Source organism: Euprymna scolopes, chromosome 31, assembly GCF_053919585.1.
Source record: "Euprymna scolopes isolate OS-2025 chromosome 31, ASM5391958v1, whole genome shotgun sequence".
NCBI lineage: Eukaryota > Metazoa > Mollusca > Cephalopoda > Sepiida > Sepiolidae > Euprymna > Euprymna scolopes.
Genome location: NC_136512.1, coordinates 36,702,081 through 36,721,785, shown reverse-complemented (window position 1 = coordinate 36,721,785; position 19,705 = coordinate 36,702,081). Strand labels below are relative to the sequence as shown.

The following is a 19,705-nucleotide window of genomic DNA, read 5'->3' as shown; positions in this document are numbered from 1 at the left end:
AAGATACAGCTTTGGTAGTGGTGAGGTAGAGTAATTGTCATTTAGTGCATCAAGTCTACGTTTTTAAAAAAAATGTGACAACAAGGAAAGTAAACATGACCTGTGTAAGCTATAAAACAATCGCAGTTTGTAACTCCTGACCCACAGCTGACAAGGCGGTAGTTGTTTTAATGATTTGAGAAACCGAACCCTGTAATTTCTTTATATAAATAATAAGTCACTACTTACCAAGGCCAAAAGTTACTCGAGGATATAAATTAATAAGATTATCAGTTGGATGATGAACAATATTATGAGATGTCGGAAAAGGGCAAAATTTGATTGTTTAAGAAGACGTCTCGTATTTTGTTGACATCAGACAATGCAGTAATCAATAAGTAAGTAGTACCGTAGTATTGTATTCCACAGATCAGAAACCCTTGCAAAGAAGTTCTCTTTGTGGGAATTTTTCTTGGTGTTTGTAACGTGGAGGACGAAGTTTTATTTGCTATGGTACTAAAATGAGTTTTTGCTGTGAATATCTTACAAGGAAGAACGGACAAATTTGAGTTCAGTCGAGAAGGTTCTATGATAATAAGTAATCAGTAGGAAAGCAGTCCCATGGCATTGTGTTCCACAAATGGGAAATTCTTGCAAACAAACTCTGTCCACTGATGTCCCGTTTGATTTTAGATACACAGAGGAACAAAGGAAAACTTTTTACACTGGTGGTAAATGGTTGAGTTGGAATTTGGAATTCCCTTCTTGCTACCTGCTTCCCTAACAGTACTGATATGCAGAAGTTCAAATTAACGCAAACCAACGTCGTAATCTCTCTTAGGCATGATTCTCATTAGTACCCCTTACATCCAAACGGCAATATGTCTTGTTAGGGCTGAACATAAGTAAACAAAAAAAATTTTTTACAAAGAGCAGGACAAGGATTGGAGCTCATTAATTCTTGAATTCATCCATTTTATTCTTAAAATGATTTATATCTGATCTAATTGAAAACCAATTCGGGAATTTGTATTCTATTTAAAATAAATCTGGTGTCTAGTAGTATAACAAATATATAGTTTATCTCCCCCTGTTTAAATAGCCAATGTGGAGAGGGAGGCTGGTGCAAAATTAAGGTGCAAGCTTTTAAAACTGGTCAGCAACAAGCAGAAGAACGTTGGATACTGAGAGGAGCAGATCGTACCTATAAATATCAGGGCATCTAGTTGTCCCCAAGAAAAAGGCTGCCCTGATCCAATGCGCAGACAAATACACTATGCAGTTTTATACTTTGACGAACTGACGTTAAATTTGAACTCAATCTCAGATCAAAAGTCTCAAACTCAAATCCAACTGTTCTCTTCTTTCTGCACTTTCCACACTGACCCCCAAAATAAAGAAGACGGCTCTTTTATAGAGAGACCCAACCACATCTCATTTGCATACCCCTCCCCCCTCTCGTCACATCACGTGATTTGCAGTCCATAAATACCAGGGGGCGGCCATTTTTATTTTCTCTTTTTTTTCTTTCCTAACACGAGCCGCACGATGCATGAGGTAAGGTTCTTTACTTTTAACCACACGCCCCTTGATCTCTAAGATCAATAATTAGTATCATAGTCTGCCATCTACGCTGGGCATCTTCATTCACGATGCTCTTCTTCAAACACTTCAACATCAGCATCAACCTACCCTTCCTCTGATGGCAAGGAGACTCTCCGTATATCTAAAATGTGACGAGGCATTCCGTCAATCGTTACCTTGTTTTTGGAGAGTACTTCATTCACTGTACCTTTTCCCCAGCGAGTCGTGCAACAAGAATTGGGTGGTTTCACCCACACTTCTTCACCAACTGCGATGTCCATGCAGGCCTGTTCTTCTCCCTGTGTTACAGCCAATGGATGTCGCCATTCATAAGAAAAAATAGACCGGTGCGACACTGAATTTTCGTCTTGACCAGCCTTCGGCGTCATATTGTACCAAAAAACTGATTCTTGGGGCGAAATCTGGCTTCTCGATGCCACAGCTTTTATAGTGCGATGGTGCCTCTCTATAATTCCATTTCCACTTGGACGGTATGCAGCTCTAAAATATAGCCCCACATTCCACTTTGCACATAAGTCTCTAAAAACTTCCGAGTGGAAAGACGTACCATTACACACCAACACCTCTTCTACTGGCCTCCTTTCCATAAAAACCTCCTTGACAACTCTCTTTGCCTCTTCTGCTGTTTCATTCATGATTTTCCACAATATCGCTACTCTCTCAGGCCCACAATCAATCATAGTTACATGCGGTTCATGTTGATAATGTGTAATGTCAATGGCCAATCTCTGCTAATTCTCTTCAACATGCAGTTCCTCTTTTTCATGTCTAGCCGGTGCAGGGTCGATTGATTGGCATTCCCTACATTGTTCCACCACCTTTTGGACGTCTTGCATTGTGACGTGCAGGTTTACTTTTCTTGCCAGGTAAAGGGTCCATTCCTTTCCAAAATGATGCCGGTTATGCAGGTCTTTGAAATTCTCTACTGCACAACATGCTGGAGCCCCGTCTCTTTCCTTGTGTAGCCAGGCTTTCTTGACTCTTGTCAGCCCATCTGCTTTATTTTTTTGTGACGGAACTAACGTAATAGTTACCTTTAGTTCGAATTCTCGAACCAAGTCTCCCAGCGCTCCAAGTCTACGCTTGATAAGCATCTCTGCTACTCCTTTTGTTTTGATCCGCTTATCACCAGACAGCTCCGATTTAATCCACGACACCACTGTTGCAGAGTCTGTTTTAACGTTCACTATCTGTAGCCCCCATTTTAGAGCCAGATTGATGCCTTTCATCACAGCATCGAGTTCCGCAACATTGATATGGGCGCTATCATCCTTTTTGTTTAGCCAAACAGCATCTTCAACAGCCACTTCTCCTATTTCCAATAATACCCCTAATGCTACACTGCTAGCATCAGTCCATATCACCCCTTCATAGCCCTCCTTTACATGCAATTCTCCTCTCACAGGGTCCATTTTTTTTCACTTCTGCAATGACTTCTTGTATCATGAGTAGCACTTCTTGATCAACTGCATCTTCCCAACTGTCTGTCCCAGTCTGCCTTTTAATAAAACTGCATGCAGTTTGCAGCCATCCAGCTATTGGGTAGTGGCCAACCAGCTTTCCACATATAGAGAAAAGCTCTGTCTTGGCTAGGTCAACCTTGGCTTCAGGGATCTCATTTCCTCGCCCAAACATCAATTTTCCTGTCTTATTGTTCTGTAGACGAAATCCCAAAGCCATTCCGTTTTCCAGTGACTCAGGCGGTTTTGTCGTCAGTCCATATGCTTTGATATGCTCTCTCACCCTTTCCGCAGTCACCTCTGTTTCGTCCACTAGTACATCGTCGATGTATGAGCAGGTGCCTCTCTTCACTCCATCGTCTTTGGCGAACACTGTCTTAAGAACTGCCGTCATTATCTTTGGTGCGGAGTTCAGACCAAATCCTAATCTGTTCAGACAATAAACTTGACCTTTGTACTCTACCAATTGATATTTCCACAATTTCTCATCCACATGAAGTTGGAGGTAGGCTGACTTCAGGTCCACAATTTTAGTTGCCTGCTTCATCCTCCTCCATTTCCTTACGACTTCTTTACACACGTCGATTCCGTCCTTTGTGTGACAAGCGACAAACTTGTTCAGCTCACGGAAATCCAACACTCGCCTAACTTTCTTCTTAATAGGTTGGACCACAACCATGAGTGGCAAAATTCCTTCAACTTTCCCTGACCACGGCATTAATATTCCTTCATCTATTCATCTCTCAACTTCTTTTTCAAACTGCAGCTCCACAGCTCCTTTCAGTGTGCTTTTGTAGCAGTTGACCCGATTCGTCAATACAGGTGGCTCCACAGTCCATCGCCATTCTACCATCCATTTTTCGCCATCGAAGCAGGCTCGAAAGTCATCATCCTCAATTAGACATGGTCGGGGTTTCGACGGTTGGTTGGTATCACCCCTGGTTACACTTCCTGTTATTCCCGGTGCACTCTGATTGCCAAACTTCACCTGGCCTTTAGCAATAGTAGCTCCTCCCAGTTGGTCTATCGCGTCCAGGCCCAGCACCACATCAATTCTTGCAACCAGTCTATCCAGCACGATCACTCTTAGTCGCAATGGCATATTCCTTACTACAATCTTTGCATCGGCCTCTCCACAGCATTCCACTTCTCTGCCAGCCACCGCTCTAACGTTGCTGGTTCCATTCCAAGAATTGGCGACGCTCGTAGTAATAAGTGTTGTTGTACATCCAGTATCAACAAGAGCTCTAGCCCTCTTTCCATTGATTGTGATCACTAACTGTGGCAACACACTCTCATACGCCTGTTCAGTATAAAAGGGGTAACTACTGGCGCAATAGCACCCCTTTACTCGTTTCCCAAAAGCGAAGGGCAATTCCTGCTAATGTGCCCTACTTGGCCACACCGAAAACAGATAATGTCTGGCCGTGGCTCCCTACAGTCTTTCATCAGGAGTGGTCCTTGACATCGAAAGCATTTACCGGTAGATCCACGGCCTTGCTTCATCACTGGTCGCTCCTTCCTGCTTGCCACAGCAGCCGCGACTGCCCCCAGCTCACCAGGCTGTTTCGCCAAAACTCTAGCATGCCTTAGAATCTCCTCCACCTTCATGGTTTCAATATCAGTAAGTCGTTGCAGTTCCATGGAGATGTGATCAGGGAAACCAGTTACAAGCGCCAGCTTTACATGTAATCAGAGTTTTTTTTTCTGTCTGTTTCGATTTACTCAAAACCGCACACACCTCGTCTTCTCATGTATCGTTCTCTTCTTCCTCTTCTACTTCTTGCTCTTTTTCTTCTTTTTTCTTCTCAGTCGTCAGAAGCGTCGTCTTTGTCTTGACTACGTTTTTCCTTCTCCCTTCTTGCTCACAGTGACCCGTTTTTATGCTAAGCTGAACTCTCGTGTGTGCGAGAGAACACGAGATTTTGCGTGATTACTTGGCAATATTAACCGGCCGCCGCCATCTTGCCATTTTTCTTTGGACGTGCCCGCTTTGCAGAGTGCACACCTCGAGCGTTTGTCAGGTAAGCCCGTCTGTTCGCAATTTATTACACAAGGCTTCTCAAGGCTGCGTCCCCCATATCCAGCCAATCCTGCTCGGTCACCCATTTTTGTCACTGTGCCGAAATAGCTTGACGTTAAATTTGAACTCAACCTCAGATCAAAAGTCTCAAACTCAAATCCAACTGTTCTCTTCTCTCTGCACTTTCCACAATGACGCCCAAAATAAAGAAGACGGCTCTTTTATAGAGAGACCCAACCACATCTCATTTGCATACCCCCCTCATCCCCTCTCGTCACATCACGTGATTTTCAGTCCATAAATACCAGGGGGCGGCCATTTTTATTTTCTCTTTTTTTTCCTTTCCTAACACGAGCCGCACGATGCATGAGGTAAGGTTCTTTACTTTTAACCACACGAACATTTAATTCCATTCCAGTTTTAGACAAAACCATTAAAGACAATTTCTTTAGCAATATTGTTATTATATTTCACTGTTTACAGCAACTATTATGTGTGTGCATAAACCTCTTTGTGCTGTTTTATTTGTTTGTTGCTTTAAATGGGTAATCGTAAAAATCAGCACATATTTTCACTGAAAAAGAGATATAAAAAATGTTCCAAATGGAATGTCCTATTAATTATTTTAAACGCTTAATTAAAGTAACTACTTCTCTCTAGTAAGCAGTTAATCCTCAGGATTCGAATCTTGTTTTATAGCCGAGATCTTGATTATATGTATGTTTGACTTGATTTTTTTATTATTAGTTTCGTAACCTTTCTTTGTATATCTTAATTTCCTCATATCTTGTGACTTAAATTTAAAGTATATTTTGTTCCTTCTGAAATGACGAGTGCGTTAAGTTCTCACTTCCCACCTGAGTTTCTCTTTAAAATTTTATTCTTTTTTTATTCTTTATGTCAGATTCGAAAATATCCACAAGAAGAAGAAGAAGAAGAAGAAGAAGAAGAAGAAGAAGAAGAAGAAGAAGAAGAAGAAGAAGAAGAAAAGTAACTACACAAATGAGCAGAAACTTCGGGAGGAAAACGAAAGCTTAGAATAGCAAAAAGAAAACAATAGTTCAAACGACGCCATCTTTGCTTGTGATATCTTTAGTGCAAAGCAAATTACCAGCGAAAGAATGATATCGACGGCCATGACCACCAATGTTGCCTTCACAGAAAGCAATTCTTTAATGACATTTTTCTTCTGCTGTTGCAAGCGGAAGACTAACTATGAAAATAATTTCCACAACGGTTTCTACAACATGGGCTTCCAGAAGGATAATGCACCCCATTCTACTGTCGATGATAGCAAAAACGAGAAAGCCAGATGGATAAAACCAAACTCCGACAGGTTTCCTCTCAAATTATACTGTGAAGAAGGCAAAGAGTATACCGATTTGCTGCATAACAAAAACGATAACGTAATTTGATCTCTCTCTCTCTCTCTCTATATATATATATATATATATATATCTCATATATATATATATATATATATATATATATCTCATATATATATATATATATATATATATATATATATCTCATATATATATATATATATATATATATATCATATATATATATATATATATATATATATCTCATATATATATATATATATATATCTCATATATATATATATATATATATATCTCATATATATATATATATATATATATCTCATATATATATATATATATATCTCATATATATATATATATATATATATCTCATATATATATATATATATATATCTCATATATATATATATATATATCTCATATATATATATATATATATATCTCATATATATATATATATATATATATATATATATATATATATATATATATATATATATATATATATATATATATATGGGAAAATGTGCTTATTCTATTATATTTCACCTTTTATTTCTATCAATCCTTTTATTTATTAAGCTCCATATATGTTAAATATAACCACAGAATATATATAAATAAATGACAAAAAGTCTATATTCCAAATCCCAAGGTGTTGTTCGTCTTACCGTTTTTGTTTTTTGGGGGGTTTTTTGTTGTTGTTTTTTTTTTCAGCGTGTTAAAATGTTTGGTTCTTGACAGTACTTGTTTCGGAACGCAGAAAAAAATCATATAATTATTATGTCAATTCTTAAATATTTTCCGTCCTGACTCATCAGAATAATAAGAACTCATTAACTTTATAAAGAAAAGAAAAGAAAAATTTGGACATGATTACACAAATCTGAAAGTCTTTGGATTTTTCGGATGGATGTAATCATGCCCAAATCTTTCTTGATTTCTACGCTACGAAACAGTTGCGGCCAAGAATTAAACATTTTGACATGCTGAAAAAATTAAACAGTAAGATGAACAACAACATCTTGGAATTTGGCATTTACTTGAAATGTAAATCAGTTTGTATATGCCAATCGTAATGGATTGAAAAAAATATATATATCAAAAACTTTCCCATTCAAATTTCTTTTCCTAATTGATACAGTTCAAGCTCAATAAATATCTTTTTAGAGCATATATAATATAATATCTTTGAAAATTCCAAAATTAAGTTTCCTCTTGGTTAATGGAAGAATGTTGGCGGTGTGTGTCGATTATTTGAACCATGTAAGTTGGTCAAATAATGTTTTTCCCTATGTTTTTAAAGGATTTTTTCTGATGAGTAAGCCACTAAAATTGCGACAAATTTATAATTATTTACGTTGACTTGTTAATTGCAAACGAAACAATGTTGTAATAATTTTGCTTTTGAAATGTTATAAAATACCAAGTAGAGAGACTTGATTTTGGAATTTTGAAAGCTATTTTATTACGCTATATATATATGTGTGTGTGTGTGTGTGTGTGTGTGTGTGTGTGTGTGTGTGTGTGTGTGTGTGTGTGTGTGTGTGTGTGTGTTTATACTCCTATATTTTTGTGTGCGTTGATATTCATACTAAAATCTTTTTTCTATTTATTTAAAAAAAGAAAATTCAACTTTGTTATATGCAATAACTAGCAAAATATCTATATAATTTGCATTTTCTTTTAAACATTCATTTTATTCATTTAAACTAGTTCCCTATTAGTTTTTTTCTGTTTTCTCATGGGATGATCATCTTTAGTTATTATTCCGTGTAATTATATTCACACGGATATTCTACATGATTTATACTTACGTTATATTTGCGGAAAAAGGTTATAGTAAGCACAAACCTCTTTCTATATATATATTTATGTATGAGTATTTATATTTGTTTTAAAAAATTGCCAACATAACTCTTTGTAGATGTGTGCGTGTGTGTGTGCATGTGTTTGTGTACGTATGCGTTTAACTATTGTGTTGATTTGCAGAAGATAGGGATTGTGCGGACATGTTTTGTAAATGTATAGTGTGTTCATTTATTTATGAGTATTTATTATCCGGAATAAGTGATTTGTTTACCCCCAGCCAATGAAATTTGCCAGATGTTTGTAAGGGAGAAATTATTATTTTTCTAACGGGGAAAGGAAGGGTAATGGTATGTATATGAGTTTGTGAGACAATTACGAAGGCAGACTGGGTGGTATATGTGTAGTGTGAATAATATTTCCCGGTGTTGAGTGGGTTCGGTGGGAGGACTTGTTTAATAGAGGGAAAAATACGATCTACTTCATCTGTAGGTCTTCACGATAATGTTGATGGCGCTCCTAGGATGGCTTATAGCATTTTATTATAACTAATAAATATTATGAAACGGCATTCTACAGTTACATAAGATTATGTATAATAGTTTAGACATATTAAATTTGTATGAGACATCTGTTATTGCAAACCTACGCTAATTTGGTCCGGGGGAATTTCTGTAATCAAATTATCATTATATATATATAGGATATATATATCCTACTATTTCTGTTTTCTGCTCTTTCACTTTCTTTCAAACGCTCTCTTTCCTTTTCTATCCATTTATTTCTCTTTCTCTCTCTCTCTCTCTCTCTATATATATATATATATATATATATATAGAGAGAGAGAGAGAGAGAGAGAGAGGGATGTATTATTAAACGTTTATTTATGGAAATAGAGAACTGTGTACATTTTGAATATATATATATATATATATATATATATGCATAGACCATCGTATAACGATTAGATAACTCTCTGACTGACGTAATGAAATTTAAAAATAAAATGTTTAAAATTCAACGCGGTTAATGGTAGCCGAATGGATACGGTCTCCGCTAATCGAGCCAAAGATGTCTCGTGTTGCGGGGTTCGAATCGTTCGGCTGGTGTTAATCATGACACCCTGCACTGAAGAATCCCGAAAGGGTGAAACACTAGTGTCTGTAGGTATTTAATTATTATAGTAAAAAAATAATTATATATATATATATATATATATATATATACACACACAAATTTATATTTAATTAAATAATTTTTATGCCTACAGACTAGTGTTTAATGGTTACGCAATTATCAGTGTAGTATTGACAATTCCTACCGGTCATGAAATTCGAAATTAGCCACAAAGCCATCTTTTTGCTCCATTTGTTAAACCTCTACCTCAGGGCCATCAAATAATTGCCACGGGAATAAAAGGCATAAAGAACTAATAAATGCCGAATTCCGATAATATAGTGTTCGCACGAGCGGAAGTCGTCAACAATGCATAAACGCTAGTTGATTGACTCAGTCATTATTCTGCAGACAGTATTTCTAAAGGAGCTTGATAATTATATGTAAGTAATAATTATTCTTTCTACCTACAGAAACTAATGTTTCGTTCTTACAAAATCATCAGTATAGGGCGTAACAATTCCTGCCGCTCATGATAATTTTTTTTTCTTCGTACGTTTTGGTTTCGGTTTCGATTCAAACTGATTCACCCAAGTCATATGGATATATTTTATAATATATACTTTATAATATATAAGAATCGATAGAAAAAAATTCACTCTATAATAATATATACGAAATCTGCATGAATTAAAATATCATATTTAGGCGTATTTTACGACTGAGGTATGCTGGGCGTCCTTGCTAGCTTAGATAAATACTTTTGCAGTTTTAACAAAAGAGCTACAATAATGTCAGAGTGTCTCCATTTACACTGAATATCCACAGAATGCTAACATCATTATATTACATATGAAGGAGTCCGCTGTGGGATTTCTGCAGATCCCGCTAGTATTCTCAAATTCTTTACAAACTTAGCATTTGAAACGTAAAATAGATTTAATGGAATATTTGAATATCTATGTATCTCATATACAGATCAACTTTGACTGAAGTAAAAATTGAATGCGTACTAGACAGGGGAGATCTCATTTGCATTTGGTCGTCGTTCATGCTCTTGGAAATTTTCATAAACGATGAAAAAGAATCGACGGCTGGTAGGCAAAATAAGTAAACAGTTGAGGAAGAGAATAATAAACAAAGCCCATCCTATGTTAAGAATGGGTTTCTTAATAATGGTGTAAGTTTTTAGAAAAATATTCTCAACATTGGGACGAGTCTCTGTGAACTATTCTCTACCTTTCTTCTATGAAGAAATTGACATGGTTTATTTTTCTCGTAATTATTGTTGGTTATTTGTTTTACTGTAAAAAAAAAATAAGGTACAAATAATATTAATAATAATAATAATAATAATGATAATGATAATGATAATAATAATAATGATGATAGTAATAATAATAATAATAATAATAATGATAATGATAATAATGATAGTAATAATAATAATGATAATAATGATAACAATAATAATAATAATAATAAAAATAATAATGATAATGATAATAATAATAATGATAATAATAATGATAATGATAATAATAATAATAATGATAATAATAATAATAATAATGATAATAATAATGATAATGATAATAATAATGATAATACTAATGATAATGATAATTATAATGATAATGATAACATTAATAATGATAATAATAATGATAATAATAATGATAATAATAATGATAATGATAATGATAATAATAATAATAATGATAATAATAATAATAATAATGATAATGATAATAATTATAATAATAATAATAATGATAATAATAATGATAATGATAATAATAATAATAATAATGATAGTAATAATAATAATAATAATAATAATAATAATAAGGAGGAGGATGGAAAGACCGAGGAGAGAGCACATACCAGATTCCCGCTGGACAAGCGCAAAGAGAACTGGGATCGTGGGGAGGCTTAGTGCTACTCAAATTCCAGTATAAACCAAAACCCACTACCAGCGAGAAATCAATGGTATGAGGCTGTTGCGATGACGCAGATTTATTTGCAAATGCTATCGAAAGAGGTGGAGAGAGCTGGACGTCTGGGGAGACTTGTTGTCACTCAGCTCCCAGAGAACACCACAGGTCTCCAAACCAATCGTTTGTTGACTTGTGTGAAAGCTCCATGGGAGCCAAATAATAATAATAATAATAATAATAATAATAATAATAATAATAACAGTGCAAACAAAACAGGAGATTTGAAAACAATGAGAGCCAATTCTACCAAAATTTTGACGTTATCCGCCTGATAGTCAGGGACCCGAACCTTGGATTAACCACTAAGGAGGCTGTCCTATCAGCAGGTGCAAAGTACTGGGGCTGCTGTATTGCCATTTGGTGAATGGATTCTGGACCATGCAGTAGCTTCTGGTGGGGCCTCTCGATGCCATACTAGTGGGTAATTGTTACGGCTTTACCTTATCATTAGCTACAAATAAAAAAAAAAAATTCTTCGTTTCTTTTTCTCTCTTAATTTCCCCTCTCTGTCCTGCTCTAAGTAAATCTGACGACCTAGTCCACAAATTTCAAAATTTCATCATGACAAGTTTCAAGAAAAAATACACGATTAAACCTGGTTCTCCAACTTCCAACGTAGACCCCTACTACCATGTCTCCTTCTCCAACATCAGGGGTCTACGTTCTAACCTTCCAGAGGTTGAAACCCAATTACAGGAGACTAAACCAGACCTTTTATTTTTAAGTGAAACTGGCATTGGACAGGCTATTTCCCTAGAAGAGTTTGCAATTAAAGGATACTCTAACTTGACTTCTAAATCTGACCCTCAAGATCGCCATGGGCATGGAATATGTGCCTATATTAAAGATGGCTTTCCATGTGGTAGGGACGTCTCCAGGGAAGATCCTAACTTACCCTATATGTGCTTCCGGGTTGCTTTAGCTCACACTTCGGCATTTTTATTTACTCTCTATCGCCCCCACAACAGCGGAGTTACTATCTTTAAAAGCATATCTGAGAAAATTGACCAAGTCCTATCTGCTTATCCTTCAGCTAACATTCACGTATGTGGAGACTTCAATGTTCACAACGTCGAATGGTTGACCCACTCAAACAAGACCGATGATGAGGGGAGGTTCTGTCATGATTTCTCCATTGCCTATGACCTCACTCAGATTGTTCAGGAACCCACCCGTGTGCCCGACAATGACGGCCAGTATGCAAGCCTACTAGACCTTTTTCTCACAACTTGCCCTGAACTATGTTCAGTTTCTGTTCTGTCGCCTCTTGGATCTTCCGACCACTCTGTTGTATCAATTAAGATAAAAATGAAATGTAATAAGTCCCCAGACGTACCTCTCCATCGTACAGTATATCGATACACTAAGGCTGACTGGGATAGCTTCCGTACATTTATAACTGATCTACCTCTGCATTCCATATTTAAAAAGGATGTGTCCTCTATAGTATTAGACCTGACGGAATGGTTAATTGTAGGTATTGATCGTTTCATACCCTCGAAAAAGTTTCAGCAAAAACCTAACAGCCAGCCATGGTTCTCTCCAGAATGTGCTGCTGCCATTGCGCACAGAAATCACTTTTTCCACTGTTTCCAACGTAATAGATGTATGGAAACTATAGCCGCTTTCAGGACTGCCAGCAACCATTGTAAGAAAGTAATAAAGAGCGCAAGGTGGTTGTATGCTCAATCTGTTAAGTCCAAAGTAGCTGAGCAGTTGCTTGGTTCCCACCAGTTTTGGCAAATAGCAAACAGAATTCTGAACAGAAGCGTGTGCTCCATCCCAACTATCATCAATGGACCTGAGGTAATCTCGTCAGCATCAGAAAAAGCCAAACTCTTTGTCAAGAACTTTGCAGCTAATTCTACCTTTTGCGATCAAGGCCGCCAACCCCCAATATTTCCTCCTGTATCTGAAAATACACTATGTGATATACGTATATCTGTACGTGATGTTGCCAAGCTAATCAAAAACCTTGATTCCAGTAAAGCAACTGGCCTGGACGGTATTCCAATTATAGTACTCAAAAAACTTCAACCTGAACTAGTGCCCATACTTACAAAACTATTTAAACGTTGTCTTAAGGAGAATTGCTTCCCATCTCCCTGGAAAATTTCATCAGTATGCCCTGTATTTAAGAATTCAGGTGATCGCTCATCTCCCTCTCAGTACAGGCCAATAAGTCTCCTGTGCGTCATGAGTAAGTTGCTGGAATCTGTGTTAAATACAGAAGTAATCAAACATCTCAACAAAAATAACCTTCTTAGTGACACTCAATATGGTTTCCGTTCTGCTAGATCTACAGCAGATGTGCTTACAGTTATATCTCACAGGATTAGCAAATCTCTCGACGGAGGCAACCTTTCTAGGGCAATTGCTCTTGACATATCTAAGGCCTTTGATAGGGTATGGCATAAAGGTTTACTTCATAAGATCTCTAGCTATGGTATAGCTGGAAATGTCTTCTCAATTATTAAATCATTTCTTTCTGATAGGTTCATAAGAGTAGTAGTTGAGGGGCAAAAATCAGAAGCCCACAGTATTAATGCCGGTGTCCCTCAGGGGTCCATCCTGGGCCCAACTCTTTTCCTGATCTACATTAATGATCTTCCAAATCACATCCTTACATCATTTGTAGACATTTATGCTGACGACACTACCATTTATGGTAGCACATCTAAGACAGTAAACGACCAAGTTCTCTCCAATTCTCTCTCCTCTGATCTTGAGCATGTAGTACAATGGGGAAAGGAGTGGCTGGTTACTTTTAATGCATCTAAAACCAAGCTTCTCTCTTTACATCATCAACATTCTGATCCCCATCTGGCATCAATTGAAATGAATGGCTCTCGTCTTCAGGAGGCCTCAAGTTTTGACAAGCTTCTGGGCTTGACCATTACTCCTGATCTTAAATGGAACACGTATATCAAATCTGTTGCCAAGGCCGCTGGAAAAATGGTGGGATCTTTCTATCGATCCAGTAGATATCTCACTGCTGATGCAATTCTCTATTTATATAAGAGCCAGGTACGTCCAAGGATGGAATACTCTTGCCACATCTGGGCAGGAGCTGCTAGAAAGGACTTGTCCTGCCTTGATAGAGTTCAAAATAGACTTTGTAGCCTCGTAGGAGATGTCCTTTTCTCTTCCTTGCAACCTCTATCTCACAGAAGAGATGTTGCGAGTTTGTCTCTGATGTATCGTTATTTTCATAGAAAGTGTTCGACTGAGCTTCAATCTATGGTCCCCCCTCGCAAAACTTTCACAAGAAACACTCGTCTAGCTGTAAACACTATCAATAATTCCCCCCACTCTTTATCTGTGCCTAAACCTAAAGTAGATTCCATGAACAAAGCTTTTTTCTTAGAACTGCACGCCTGTGAAATTGTCTTCCGTTTTCCTGCTTTCCGGCTGACTACAATATGGTTGTCTTCAAGTCTAACGTAAATAAGTTCTTGATGAGCCGTTCCATATAAGTTATCAAATTTAACAAATTTTCATTACTAATGATTATTATATTGTCCAATTTCTACTGTACACTCTTTAACCCTTATCCTTGAGTGGCCTATTGGCCTTGATAATGTGGTGATACCTATGAAAAAAAAAAAAAAGAAAAAGTTCAATGTGAACAAGTTCTAATTGAATCGTCCCCCTAAGTAATCCAAGTTACAAAATTCCCACTGTTTACTATGCTAAAATCACAATGACTAATGTATACCTATTAACCCTTATCCTTGAGTGGCCTCTGGGCCTTGATAAGTGGTGACACCCATGTAATAAAAAAAAAAAGGAAAAACAAAAACGGAACGACCAAACCCAACGGAAACAAAATTCTACTAAAGTAAGATATGGAAAGAACGACGGGACAACAATAGAAATGCCGAATGGCTGAAATATATGAAGGAAGAGTTACAACAAATCGAAAAAGGAACCGTGAATGAAATCAGCAAAGAAACCCTAAAGAAAACCATAGGAAAAATGGCAGACTGGAGAGCACCAGGGCACGACGGGATACATGAAAAAAATAAACCACCTGATGTACATGGACGATCTGAAACTTTTTGCAAGGACCGAAAAGGAACTAGAGACACTAATAAACACTACCAGGATCTTCAGCCAGGATATCCAAATGGTATTGAAGACTTCGTACTACTAGTTATAAGAAAGGAAAAACTGGAGGCAATAAAAAGCATGGAACTACCCAACCAAATGGGGATGAGAACACTAGGGGAACAAGACACCTATAAATACTTGGGAGTTCTGGAACAGACGCTATCAAAGCAACAGAAATAAAAGAAAGAATTGGAAAGGAATACCTCAGAAGAACAAGAAAACTCCCAGAAACCAAATTATTTGGCAGAAATCTAATAAAAGATATAAATACATGGGCAGTATCATAAGTAAGATACTCTGGACCGTTCATAAGGTGAACTAAAGAAAAATTGAGACAACTCGACCAGAAGACCAGGAAACTCATGACCATGCATAATGCATTACATCCAAAGGGCGATATTGACTGACTCTATGTGGAATGGAAATACGGCGGGGGAGGACTGGTTAATATAGAAAACTGTGAATGACACTAAAAAACTAGAAAACTACATAGTACAGAACATTGAAATGGCAGTGAGAGATACTGAAAAAAATCAACAAAACAGAAACAAAGGATAAGATGAGAAAAGAAAAGTGGGAAGAGAAACAACTACACAGAAGATTCATAAGGATGACAAAAGATGAGAATAACGAAAACACTTGGACAAAGGACACGTAAACTGAGAAACTGAATCCTTAATTACTGCAGCACAAGATAACTCGATAAGAACCAATCACATCAAAGCAAAGATCGGCAAATCAAAAGAAAACAGCAAATACAGACTTTGTGGACGAAGGGACGAAACGATAAACCATATAGTAAATGGAGGCAGCAAACTGACCCAAAAGAAATACAAGAACAGGCACGACCAAGTGGAAAGAGCAGTGCACTGAGAATTATGCGAACAACTGCATCTCGAACACATAGAAAATGGTACGAGCATAAGCTGGCAACACTACTTGAAAACGAGAATCACAAAATCCTATGGGACATGGACATACAAACAGACAAACCCATCCAAGCAAGAAGACCGGATATCATAATAATTAACAAGAAAGAAAAGTCCTGTTGAATCGTAGACTTTGCTGTTCCAGCTGACCACTGGATGAATATCAAAGAAAAGGAGAAACTGAGCAAATACACAGAGCTAGCCAAAGAGCTGTAAGGAATATGGATGATGAAGAAAGTAAAGATAATGCCTATAATAGTAGGAGCACTAGGAACAATCCTGAAAAACCTTGAAAAAATGGGAGAAATTGAAATCAGACGAATGGCTAGAACGATACAGTGAATAACATTAATGAAAACATCTGAAATATTAAGGAAAACCCTTGAATGCGGAGACTCAGGCCAAAGATGAAGGGTTACATGGAAACAAGAACATTGAAGCTGCATATCTAAAAGTATGCTATCCCACTCCCCCACTACATCATCATCGACCCCCTCCCCCAAAACAGTGATGCCAAATAGCTGAGAAGAGTCAAGAAGGATGGAAAGACCAAGGAGAAAGCACTGACCAGACATCTACTAGACAAGTACGAAAAGAACTGGGAACTTGGGGAGGCTTATTACCACTCAAATACCAGTGAACAATAATGGCCGCTGCCAGCGAAAAATCAGTGGAAAGCGGCTGTTGCAATAATGCAATTTTTTGTTTTTTTTTTTGTTTTTTTTGCAAATCTTATGATAAGAGGTGGAGAGTACTGGAAATCTGAGGTGACTTATTGTCACTCAGCTTCCAGGGAACGCCACAGGTTGGCTTCAAGGAGAGACCTGTGATAACCTGTGTGAAAGTTCCTTGTGAGCCAATAATAATAATAATAATAATAATAATAGATTAGCAAATCTAAATCACTCCTCCAAAAGTAAGATTCTATTTCTTTAATGATTACATGGCAGAAAGAAAAAAGCAATTATTTTAGAATTTCGAGCAGGAAAGCAGTTTCACACATAAATTTAACGTAAACTGATAATCATTTGCGGCTCATTCTAACCTTTTTAATCTTGTTTATTCGTTTAAAAATCGAAACAAAATACTGGTTAGTACATAACATTTTCGCTCGATTGTTGACATCTATATCATTGCTTTTACCAGCGTTTGTTTAATTTGCAATTTTGGATAAAAAGGTCCTTGTGAAAGGTTTATGGACAGTAATTTTTCTATTCTAACTCAACAGAATGAACACTAAGTTTGTTTTGTAACTAAATACACGATTTAAAATAAGTTTAAATACAACTAAAATTATCCAGGAAGGGACAAGAATTTTGCCTTTGGTAACAATTATTGTTGAATATTTGTGTTTTAGTGTTGGAATGATTAATCGGAATTGGAATTGGGAATTGGAAAAATCGGCGCTTTTTGGGATATCGAAATTTTATTATTATTATTATTATTATTATTATTATTATTGGCTCACAAGGAACTTTCACAAAGGTTATCAAAGATATCTCCTTGATGTAAACCTGTGGCGTTCCCTAGAAGCTGAGTGACAACAAAATATGAATAAAAAATGTGAATAAAAATGCAATAAAAATGTGAATAAAAATGTGAAGAAAAATGTGAATAAAAATGTGAATGAAAATGTGAATGAAAATGTGAATAAAAATGCGAATGAAAATGTGAATAAACATGTGAATAAAAATGTGAAGAAAAATGCGAATAAAAATGTGAATGAAAATGTGAAGAAAAATGCGAATAAAAATGCGAATGAAAATGCGAATAAAAATGTGAAGAAAAATGTGAAGAAAAATGTGAAGAAAAATGTGAATAAAAATGTGAAGAAAAATGTGAAGAAAAATGTGAAAAAAAATGTGAATGAAAATGTGAAGAAAAATGTGAATAAAAATGTGAATAAAAATGCGAATAAAAATGTGAATAAAAATGTGAATAAAAAATGTGAATATAAATGCGAATAAAAATGTGAATAAAAATGTGAACAAAAATGCTAATAAAAATGTGAATGAAAATGTGAATAAAAATGCGAATAAAAATGTGAATGAAAATGTGAATAAAAATGTGAATAAAAATGTGAATGAAAATATGAATGAAAATGTGAATAAAAACGCTAATAAAAATGTGAATGAAAATGTGAATAAAAATGTGAATAAAAATGTGAATAAAAATGCGAATAAAAATGCGAATAAAAATGTGAATAAAAATGCGAATAAAAATTTGAATAAAAATGTGAATAAAAAATGTGAATAAAAATGTGAATAAAAATGTGAATAAAAATGCGAATAAAATGTGAATAAAAATTTGAATAAAAATGTGAATAAAAATGTGAATTAAAATGCGAATGAAAATGTGAATAAAAATGTGAATAAAAATGTGAATAAAAATGTGAATGAAAATGTGAATAAAAATGTGAAAAAAAATGTGAATGAACATGCGAATAAAAATGAAAACAAAAATGTGAATAAAAATGCAAATAAAAATAGGAATAAAAATGTGAATAAAAAATTCGGATAAAAATGTGAATGAAAATGTGAATGAAAATGTGAATGGAAATGTGAATAAAAATGTGAATGAAAATGTGAATAAAAATGTGAATAAAAATGTGAATAAAAATGTGAATGAAAATGGGAATAAAAATGTGAATGAAAATGGGAATAAAAATGTGAATGAAAATGCGAATGAAAATGTGAATGAAAATGTGAATAAAAATGTGAATAAAAATGTGAATGAAAATGTGAATGAAAATGTGAATGAAAATGGGAATAAAAATGTGAATGAAAATGTGAATAAAAATGTGAATAAAAATGCAAATAAAAATGTGAATAAAAATGTGAATGAAAATGTGAATAAAAATCTGAATGAAAATGTGAATAAAAATGTGAATAAAAATAATCGTTTGGTTAATTGTCTTTTTTACATAACCAAAGGTAATCTGTGTAACTATTAGTGAAGTCAGCATACATCTAACATCAGTGATATTTTATAATATTAATCGACAGAATTCCAGATTTACAGCTCTTTGATTTAAAACAATAAAATTCTAAGGTCAATACGCAGCCATTAGCAAGTAATTCCGCTTACCTCATTACAGAAAACATCAATGTGAATCGTTGTTCTAAATGCAAATGTGTTACTTATTATCATAATAGTTCAAGAAAGAAATTTTGTAGTCGGGAAAATGTGAATTTATATCTGAGCAGTAAAATTAGTTTTTTATTTATTGTTTATTTAAGTGGATTTTTTTTTATTTTGCGGTCATAATTTTAAAAAAAACATATTTTCAAGAATTATATAAATTGTAATCAACCTTGTTTCG

The 19,705-nt window shown here is 35.4% G+C and overlaps 1 protein-coding gene across 2 annotated transcripts in view; it reads left to right on the top strand.

Annotated features, from left to right (window-relative positions):
* LOC145255695 (nitric oxide synthase, inducible-like) overlaps window positions 1-19,705 on the top strand; it is a 203,244-nt gene that overhangs the window by 14,480 nt on the left and 169,059 nt on the right. For both annotated transcript variants that reach the window (XM_080114269.1, XM_080114268.1), the window contains exon 2: window positions 5,972-6,473. In XM_080114269.1, coding sequence (XP_079970395.1) covers window positions 6,189-6,473 — 285 coding nt within the window. In that variant the 5' untranslated portion in view covers window positions 5,972-6,188. The remainder of the gene's footprint in view (window positions 1-5,971; window positions 6,474-19,705) is intronic.